The sequence below is a fragment of the Budorcas taxicolor genome, chromosome 2 (assembly GCF_023091745.1).
Source record: "Budorcas taxicolor isolate Tak-1 chromosome 2, Takin1.1, whole genome shotgun sequence".
Taxonomy (NCBI): Eukaryota; Metazoa; Chordata; class Mammalia; order Artiodactyla; family Bovidae; genus Budorcas; species Budorcas taxicolor.
In genome coordinates, this window is record NC_068911.1 from 134,232,841 (window position 1) to 134,243,641 (window position 10,801).

Genomic DNA, 10,801 nt, shown 5'->3' on the forward strand with positions numbered 1-10,801 from the left:
ACTAAAGAGGATTTCTAGGTCTTGCAGGCTACTGCAGGACTTGGATTCCAAGTTGAATAGCTCAACCATTATATGATTTACTTAAACAAGATCAAACCGAACCTGTTTACTGGAACAGAACACTCTAAAGCCATGGACACCCTAAAGGGCTTCCTGGCAAAGGCCCCAGCCTTAGGGCATCCAAATTATGATTTACTCTTTTTCCTCTTTGTCCATGAAAACAAGCGAACTGCACTAGGAGTATTAACCCAACAGCACAGTAGCCACTATCGACAAATAGGATACACAGCCCACAGCCAGATGCAGCAACCAAGGGCCTTTCTCCTTATCTCTGAGCTATCACTGCAACAGCTCTGATGTGTCGAACCACAGAGGAGATAGTTACGAATCACCGTCTCACTGTCTTTGTTCTGCACTCTGTGGATGCCTGACTAAACTCTCATCACACACAGCATTATTCAGCAAGTCGACTAATCTCTCATGAGATTGTCCTGCTCTCACCAAATATAACTCTCCACAGGTGTAACCAACAATGCAGCTACCTTGCTCCCAGAAAAATTGGATGATGCAAAGCATGATTGTATTGCCTTTACTGACAATCTTTTATCCCCTAGGATTGACTTTCAAGAGAGTTCAATGGATAATCCTGATTTTATGTTATTCACTGACAGTTTATATTTACAAGGACCTCATGGAAAATACCAGGCTGGCTGTGCTGTTGTTTCCCCAGTGTCTATCTTTGAAAACGGTCATTTGCCTAATGTCTCTTCCGCTTGACAGGCTGAGTTAATAGCACTAACCAGAGCCTGTCAGTTGGCAAAAGGAAAATCTGTCAATATCTACAAGGAGAGCCACTATGCTTTTGGAGTGGTGTATGATTTTGGTATACTTCGGAAACAAAGAGGGTTTCTAACATCCTCAGGACAGCCTATCAAAAATGGGAAACAAGTAGTGGAGTTATGAGATGCAGTTCCGCTACCAGATGTGCCTGATATTATTAAGGTATCAGGCCATTCAAGGACCGACACTGCCGAGGCAAAAAGAAACTTTAGCTAATCACGCCGGCAAGGCAGCAGCCTCTCAAATTATTCATGACCAACTAGCTACTGCCTTTCCCTTTCAGTCTCCCAGTAACCTCTCTAGCATGTTATCAAGATTTCAGAGAACAGCACCAGACAAGGAAAAATACACCTAGATACAGAAAGGAGGAAGATTCAACCCTAAATGAGAGCTGTGGATAGGTCCAAACAGGAAGCCTGTCCTTCTGTTTGGAGCTCAGTGTCCTGTTTTACAATATATTCATGAGCTAACTCATTGGAACCCAGAGAAGATTCGTGTTATGGGGTAAACACTATTTTGGAAACCTTCCTCTACTACAGCTTGGGGAGATCTATTCAGGGTGCAGTGCATGTCCGAAATATAATCCAGAAAAGCCGTTGCATAAATTCTCAGGGGGGTTTTCTGTTACCTACAGGCCCTTTGGAAATGTGGCAGGATAGGTTTTATGCAGATGCCTCCCCTGCAAGGTTATCAACATGTTCTTGTTATGATCTGTGTGTTTTCACACTGGGTTGAGGCATTCCCAAGGAGAAGGGCCATGGCACAATCAGTAGAGAAGCTGCTTTTAGAAAAAGTGGTTCCCATCTAGGGAATCCCCTCAGAACTACATAGTGACAGACAAACTCATTTTACTGGACAAATTGTTAAGGAAGCCTGTAAAATTTGGCCAATTATGCAATACTTCCATTGTACCTATCACCCCCTGTCTTCTGGGTTAATAGAAATGACAAATGGAACAATGAAAACTCAGTTGGCTAAAATTACGGATGTTATTCCTTATGCTCACCTAAGGTTCTTCCATTGGTCCTCCTCAACCTCAGATCCACTCATTTTGGCAAACATCATTTCTCTCCCCTTGAGATTATTACAGGGAGGCAAATGAGACTGGATGAAGGATCATATGATCCGACATTACTAAAGGGAGATATATTACATTATTTCAAGTGTTTAATCAAATTATTGGCAGATCCTTCTCAACTTGTTTCCGAAGCTTATCACAGTAATCTATCTTCCAATGGAGATCAGATGTCCTATGACTTACAACCAGGAGATTATGTATATTGGAAAAGATGTCATTTAAAGGACTCCCTCCAACCTAGATGGAAGGGCCTTTGTCAGGTTCTTTTAACAAGCTCATGTGCAGCAAAACTGAAGTAAATTGACTCTTGGATTCATCTTGTTTCCCTAAAAAGGGCTTCTGCACCAGGCTGGCTTGTAGAGAGAACTGTTGAGCTCGGACTCATCTCAAAGCAGTGCTCTGAAAATAATAAAGTAGCAATGCCAGAACAACCAGAAGACAACGTCAGAAGCAGACAGCTGTGCCAAGATGCTAGACCTGACCGGTACGATTGCTCATTACGTTTTCTTCTTGATTTCTTGGACTTGGACATGAATCAAATCTTTTTGCATCATCGGCCCTCTCTTATGCAAATTTTAGAAATCAATTAAATTGTTGGGTTTGTGGTCAATTACCTGCATCCAGTACCTCTGGTTTATCTTGGTGGGTTTCTCCCCCCAAGGCTCTGACTGGATGGCTCTTAGAAAGTTTATTTTAGAAAAAAAGAATTGTAGTTTGATCTGGGCTACTACTGATATCACTCAATGGGACCCACTCACTTGGCCAAACTAACATGCATATTCTGACCCTGGCCATAAATATGAATTTTCCCTTAAGGTTACTCAAGCTCAACCGGAAGAAGCTACATTTCAGTCAAAAAATGTGAACTCTAGACTGTTAGGAAGGATTGGGTTTCAGTTATGGGTTGGGTTTATCTGGGTAATACCAGGTTCTGGTCATCTAAGCCTAAAGGCCCCCCAATCTGGGAACGATTAAATCATACTAAAGATAATCAGCATTATAACACTAAAAAATTAGAATGGATGCCTTATGAAAATTGCCAGTGTATCATATATCATTTCCCTTAAAGATAGTGATTGGTACAGAACAGATTGGGTCAGATGACCAGAAATATACTGGGTGGCAGCTAACGGGACTTAGTGGCTTTGTGGGACCAATCTCTGGCCCTGGCTTCCAACAGGATGGCTAGAAAGGTGTACTTTTAGGATTCCCTTGGGCTCAAGTCCACTTACGTACAAATTTAGATGTTACTCTAGCAAATTTACCATCAATATGAGCCTGATGGACCAAGAGATCTGTATTTCACTGGTATGATCACTTAGCACCTATTTTTGTGCTCTCAGTAGGATTGGAAAAAGTTATTCCTCACACTAAAGCCTTAACAGAATTCACTCAAAAGGCCTTAAATGATAGCAACCAGGTTATCAGCTTTCTAAAGTTTGAGGTCTCTATGATGAGTAAAGCTGTCTTATAAAATTGTGTGGCCCTTGATAAATTTAACAGCATCTCAAGGGAGCACTTGTGCCATCATTCAAACTGAATGTTCTGTTTGCATACCAGGTGAATCTTCTAAGGTAACACATTTAATGAGTCACGTGAAAAATCAGATTACTACCTTAGATGATCCCCTTCCTAACCTTGGTAATCTTTTGGGAAGATGGTTTGGTTCTGGAAGCTCATGGCTTAAATCCTGCTGTATTACTTGTAATCTGTCTACTTTATAAGGGTCTTCTTGCATTATACACTGTGTAACCAGGCCCTAGGCCAAATTAATGATAGCTAAACATCTTAAAGAAATAGGTCACATTTAAAACATAGAATAATAGTAATAGTGTGATTCTAGGTGTGAGAAGAAGCAATGAGGGAAATATCTCCTGGATCCTAATAGGTTAGAAGATAGAGGATCCAGAGAATCTTTTATTATCTATCAGTGGGCCTAATCCGGAAATTAACACCTGGAGTGACATATCAATAAGAATTTTCACCTGATCTGGGATGAGCCTCCCAGCACAGTGGGACAAAAAAATGGTTGTGAAATGTCTCCCAATATGGTCAAATTTCCCACTATGGAGAGGGACTGTGAAATGAAATATTAATATTTCCTGCTATACCAGGAAACAATATCACAGCCATCAGGGATTTCAACCTTCCAATTGTAAATTTCTGAGCCCAAGTAGAACAATACCTCTATTTGGCAGCCATCAGCCACTTCCCCAGTAAGCACTGAGGAGCTGGATGTGTGGGTGTGTGTCGGGGGATGTGTGGGAGAAAGTTTGCCACCCCTTATGGTGAATGAAGAATTAAGGATGTGAACAATTAAGAAGCAGGATTTGGCCCCAGATAGATGAGATGCATTTGACAGGAATGAATTCAGTGAACCCAGACGTTTGCATATTCCTGTACATAAAAGGGCACTAAATCTCTTAATGAAAAATAACTGGTTTTCCTTAATTAATAATAATCTTTAAATATTCAGATCACCTGTCCCTTGCTGCAAACTTCTATTATATAATAGAATATTATGTAATATATAATATATATAGCCTATATGTATATATAATATATATATATAGTAATACATAACCTGGCTCCTTCCCCACTCAACACTGCCCCCACCAACAACCTCCACCTACCTCCTCAAACAGTTCTCTCAGGGTCACTTGAGATGCTGTCTCCTGGGCTTGAAGTCCTAATAATTCCCGCCAAATAGACCTAACTCTCCCAGTGGGGACATTTTGATTTGGGAGAACTCAGGGTCAACTGAGTTCCAATGAAAGCTCTCTCCAGACCTCCTGAAAGGGTTAATAGTGTTTGAATCAAGTTTTCTGGGCTATAGGTTTTTGAAGTAACCTCCCAGTGAATTTCATCTTTTAGCGCTTCTAGAGAAGCCTAAGGCCTGGAACAGAGAAGGTTAAAACTGAGGGAGGGCCTGGGAAGTTGGGGTGCTGTGTTGTCCTCATTCTCTAACCTGCGACCCCCACCTCCTTATATCTTTCAGGCAGGTCATGGCATCGCCAAGCCAAAGTTTGAATTCCACTTTAGATGATAACCGGCAAGTGAACTTTCGAGAGAAGCTTCTGATTATTGACCTGTCCCTGGGGGATCGAGATGTGGAGTGCTTGAAGTTTCTCTGCCGAGACTACATCACCCTCAGGAAACTGGAAAAGTGCAGCAGAGCCTTGGATATTTTTGAGTACCTGCTGCAACAGGAGCTGCTGAGTGAGGAAGACCCCTTCTTCCTAGCAGAGCTCCTCTACATCATAGAGCAGAAGATCCTGCTGCAGCACCTTGACTACACCAAGGAGCAGGTGGAATGTCAGCTGCAAACCCGCCGCAGGGTCTCCCACTTCAGGTGATCAAGATCAACATGGCAGGGCCACTGGGCTTTGAAAGGCTGCGGTTAAGATCTTTAATCTTAAGATTAAAAATGAATTCGATTTTTAGCTTTTTTCCCCCCTTGGATGGTATGGTGATTCTAAACCAGGAGATTTCTCAGCTTCAGGTGCTAATGAGAAGGCAGGCTGGGAGGTCAACAAAGCTTTGAAACCCAGCCCTGGGCCTGAGAGGGGCCTCCTTTTGTTTTGCTTCTCACTGAGGAAGGAAGCCCAGCTCCAGGCAGCAGGCCCCACCTCCAGCCTTCCTCTTTGTCAACCTCCGAGCTCTCAGCCTCCTCCCTCCTGTGAGTCACTGGTGTGTCTGCCGTTCGAAAAGAGAGTAATGCATGTGCTTAGTTGCTCAGTCATGTCCGACTCTTTTTGACCCCGTGGACTGTAGCCCACCAGGCTCCTTTGTCCATGGGGATTCCCCATGCAGGAATACAAGAGCAGGTTGCCATGCCCTCTTCCAGAAGATCTTCCCAACTCAGGGACTGAACCCAGGTCTCCTGCATTGCAGGCAGATTCTTTACCGGCTGAGCTACCAGGGAAGCACACTTGGAGCCAAACTGACAAAATGAAAAAGGAGATGTGTTTCCAGGGTAGGGAGGGACGTCATTTATGCCATGTCCAATTTGCCCAATTTGGGGGTGAAACCTGGACGGGTAAAATATAGGCATTTTGCCCAAAGAGGTAAAATAAAGGCAAGAGACCTGAGGCAACACTGTTATAAACTGTCCACTGACATAGTATCGACATCAAACAGCCTCACAAGGAGGAGGCTTTGTGATATTATTTTATAGCTGGACGATTAGAATGCTTCAGGTCTTAACACTTGAACTGACTCCTAGAACCTGAGTGACCCTCGGGTCAGTGAGAGAGTTCTGCAAAGTATTATCTCCATTCTGTTGGTTAAAGAGCTGAGGAATGGTCTTGGGCATACAGAGCTGTTAATGTGTGAATGAAGTACTCAGGTTTTCTTTTTTTTTTTGGCCACATGGCCCAGTATGTAGGCTCTTAGTTCCTCCACCAGGGATTATACCTATGCTCAACACTGGACTGCCAGGGAAGTTCCTAAATTCAGTTTTTCCAATTGTTGAGTATATGGCTTTCCAGAAGCTGGGATAGTTTCCTGTCTATAAGTGAACTTCATATTCACTGGCATTGGGTGCTCCCTGATGAGGGCCTATAAAGAAAGCCTGATTTCTGGAATGGGGTCTGGAGAAGGGCGGGCATGCCACAGTGGTGTTTTACGCCTTCTTAGTGGGATGTGAGACAGCACTGGACCTGGAATCAGAAGACCTGGAATAAACAAGGCTCACCATTAATTAACAAGGCTCATAGCTGAATAGGTCAAATTGAAATACTAAAAGTTTTTGTTTTAAAATCTATAAAATGAGATTAATAGTTGTCTACTCACAGGGCTGTGATTATTCAAATGAGAGAGAATGTTTGGTAAAAGCTCTCCATATTCTGCCGGTCCTCGGCAAGTGTGAGGCTTTAACTTGTCTCTTTGGTTTCTGTCTTAGAAACCTGCTCTACGAACTGTCAGAAGGCATCAGCTCAGAGAACCTAAAGAACATGATCTTCCTTCTGAAGGAGTCAGTTCCAAATGTCCAGATGGTGAGTGAGCCACACCCAATGGGATCTTTGGGAACATCACCTTAATTAGTGCTTGGGAAGATATTGGAAAGGGAGACAGTATCAAACAAGGGTTAGAAACATGGATTGTGACGTGCCTGGAGTCTAGTTCCAGACTAACTCCTGAATGTGGGGCAAGTGACTGAAAGTTTCTGAGTCTCCATTTTCTAATACAGCCTATTATAGACAATTATACTACTTCCTTCCAGGACTGTGAAGAGGATTAGATGAAATAATGTACATAAACTATTAGCTGGGCCTATATTTTGCACATAGTACGTGTGTGCATGCTAAGTCCCTTCAGTCGTGTCCAACTCTTTGCCAGCCTTTGAACTGTAGCCTGCCAGGCTCCTCTGTCCATGGGATTCTCCAGGGAAGAAAACTAGAGTGTGTTGTCATGCCCTCCTCCAGAGGATCTTCCCAAACCAGGGATTGAACATTGTCTCCTACGTTGCAGGCAGATTCTTTAGCACTAAGCCATCAGCGAAGCCCTTTGCACATAGTAACCATGCAGTAAATGACTGACTGCTATGGGCATTCACTGTGTCTTATGACACAGAATTGTGCAAAGGAATGAGGAGGTGGTAGCTAATGGCAGAGTGGGATTCCATTGTTCATCACCTCCATTTGTTGAGGTTTACAAGGGAGACTATCCTCTTCAGTGAACTCTGCAGTGTCTTCCATGAAGAGTTTTGTGAAAACCAAATGAGACGAATGTTTGAGGGTGTGCTTTCTATAGGGTTGTACAGGAGCTTGGAACCAATAGTAATTTTTAAAATATTAACATAATGCTGTCTGCTGATATTCTTGTTAGGTTGATCACAATTAAGGGCAGGAAAGTAGCTGTACATATCTCTTCCAGGCCACAGAACTTTTTATTTTTTGAGTTTCTAACAGCTTGTGACAAGCCAGTTATTTAATTTGGGAAGGGGGCAATTTTCAAGTTTTACCCTATAACATTAATTTTGTTATTCAACTGTTATTTTCATTAGGTTTTAAGTTATATAATAATTGATAACACCAAAAAAAGATGTGTAAAATGTATGGCAGTTTTAAAATGTAGAACCTAGTGAGCAGCCATGGATCCCCTGTCCAACTCAGAAATGAGCACATCACTCATGCAAAAAGCCTGAGTGTAGCCCTCCTATATCACATTCTTTCCAGACTAACTGGTATTATTGACAAATAATTTCTTCTGTCTCTTTTTTTTTAAACTATTTGGCTGTGCTGTGTGGCATATGGGATCTTAGTTCCCCTGACCAGTAGTCAAATCTTCCCCCTGCCTTGGGAGCAAAAAGTCTTAACCACTCTTCCCTGGGACTGCCAGGGAAATCCCAATAACTTCTTTTTTAAAGAAAAATCACTGAGCTGTTTTACATGTGGTAGGTGTAACAAGGACCATGTTTAATAATCCGTTAAACATGTTTCCTGGTGTCAGACCTGTAGGTTAACTAATCAGTTTAATTCTCTGTTTTGGCTATACTCTTTGAGTCCCTCCCCCATCCCCCGCCCCCCCACCACCTCTTCAGGGCCCTCAGGAATTTTAGCCTCTTGTGACTTTCCATTGTTTCTCTCTTTAGTCTTTATCCCAAAGATGGGTTGTGGGATCCTCAGGAATGGGGACTGAGTCTTACTCATTGTTAGAGCCACAAAACATTGCATGATTAGTGCTCTGCCCCTTACTGGCTCTGTGACCTTGGACAAGTTATTGAATTTCTCTGTGCCTCAGTTATTTCATCTTTAAAATGGGGATAATAATAGCATTTACTCATCAAATTGTCTCTGAGTAGTTAGTGAGTTGTATATATTTGGTATGTGGTATCCCTGGGTCAGGAAGATCCCCTAGGGGGAAATGGCACCCCACTCCAGTATTCTTGCATGGGAAATGCCATGGGCAGGAGCCTGGAGGGTTACAGTCCACAGGGTCCCAAAGAGTTGGACATGACTGAGTGACTAACATGCATACACACATTTACAGATTGTGTAGAGACTTACAGTTTCTATACTGTCTCTTTCCCCATACTATTTTAGGTCCTCCTGGATATATACTCTGCCTTATTTATTAATGCAATGGATAATCAGTAGGCAAGTAAAAGTGACTTCACTGATTCTCTTGCAGACCTCTAGAAGTTTCTTGACATATCTGGAGAAAAAAGCTAAAATAGATGAAGATAATGTGACATTACTGGAGAATCTCTGCCAAAAAATTGTGCCAAACCTTATGGAAAAGCTAGACAAATACAAAAGAGAGAGGTAACTAGCTTATGCTTGCTTGCTTGTTTGCACCAGACCACAGGAATTCTTAAATCAATTGGCCGTGTATGATGTTTACTCATCACTCTGATAATATTCTCTTGAAATCTATTTGCTCATTCAGCACATGTTTATTGAATGCATACTTTGTACTAGGCACAGTTTTAGAAGTTGGAGCTACAGCAAGGTATAGAGCAAAGCTCCTACCCTCTTGGCACTTATAGTCTCGTGGGAGAAAGTGGTTTTAGACAAATGTCTTCTTCTGATTCTTAAATAGAAATGAGAATAACAGAAATGGTTTTGAATGAAATGACATAAAATAGGAGGCAGAATGGCACAGGAGTTAAAAGTGGAACACATGGAGTCAGATTGCCAGAATTCCACTTATTAATGGTTCAGAGGCCCTTTCCTCAGCTCCTCTATGTCTCACTTTTCCCATCTGTAAAGTGAGGACAATAATTGTACCTGCTTTGTGATTAATTTTTGAGGATTAAATGATGTAATTTCTTAAAAATGCATGTCTGGCACAGAGTACGCATTCAATACACATTGCTAGGAATATGTTTGTTAGAAAGTCAGAAAAATTTTCATATTCTCAAAAATTACTATCAGAGAAGAATTTTATTTCTTTTTTGTTTTCCAGAAATGAAATTAAAAAACCAGAGGCTTCAGGCTGCTTTCATACTACGTAAAAAAGCAGTGTTCATTGCACCACAGGAAAAACAGTGACCTTGGAAGAGAGTTTTGATTGGTTCTTAGACTTGAAAGACCCTTTGGTCATCGCTTCCAGCCTCCCAGGCATCACAGAAATCAATGGCCGTTCATTCTAGTAATAAAACTTGCCCAGTTTTCTAACACAGATTCTGTCCTTTTTTTTTTTCTTTCTGATAAGTCTAAATAGTAAAAGCTTTCTTTACTGAAGCCTTGGAGTGTAGTCTTGAGTTTAATTGTGCACCCTGAGAAAAAAGAGATTGGCCTTGATTTGGGCATCTGTGAAATAAAAGGTGGGACCGGGTATATTTTAAGATTCCTTTTAGCTCAGAACCACTGTCAGTCTCCCTTGTATGTGCCCACCTACTGTTATAATTCTGTGTCTCCTCTGCACAGGCTTGTTTTGGACACTGGTTGATGATGAGATGGTGGTTCACTGCCCCTCTCTCTGTCCTCCCTTAAAATTTGGTCCATGCCACACTCATTTCTTGCTTTAGTGTGGGGAAGGTGTTTGTGCAGGAGCTGCTTCTCTTGGGCTGCGAGCAGGATTGGCTCTTGGGAGATGACAGCCCAATGTGAAGGCAGACACATTCAGCTGCTCTGGGAGCAGAAAACTTACAATCTTGTATTAAATTCCATGTTGGGGTCAGGACGTTTCAAATGCAGAACACCCACCTCAAACCAACTAAAGCAAAGAAGAAAATTGGTTGCTTCTTTCACCTGAAAACACATAAATGGGAAGACTCCCTTCAAATGTGGCCTGAATTGGGCTGAAATCTGCACACAGCATCTTTCTCGGCCAGGGTCCTTGGGATTGGTCCCTGACTGTAGAAGGTTAGGTCCCTGGCTCAGAATGCTTAGGTTTATTGTCAGGGCCAGTGGTTAATCTGTATCGAACCTGCTC

General features: G+C 42.1%; 1 protein-coding gene across 1 annotated transcript; it reads left to right on the forward strand.

Annotated features, from left to right (window-relative positions):
- The first annotated feature begins 2,337 nt into the window (after positions 1–2,337).
- On the forward strand, positions 2,338–10,476 carry CASP10 (caspase 10). The gene is made up of 5 exons (XM_052653263.1): positions 2,338–2,402; positions 4,917–5,270; positions 6,822–6,915; positions 9,053–9,186; positions 10,395–10,476. The coding sequence occupies exons 1-5, from the start codon at positions 2,338–2,340 to the stop codon at positions 10,474–10,476; spliced, it is 729 nt and encodes a 242-aa protein (XP_052509223.1).
- The last annotated feature ends 325 nt before the right edge of the window (positions 10,477–10,801 follow it).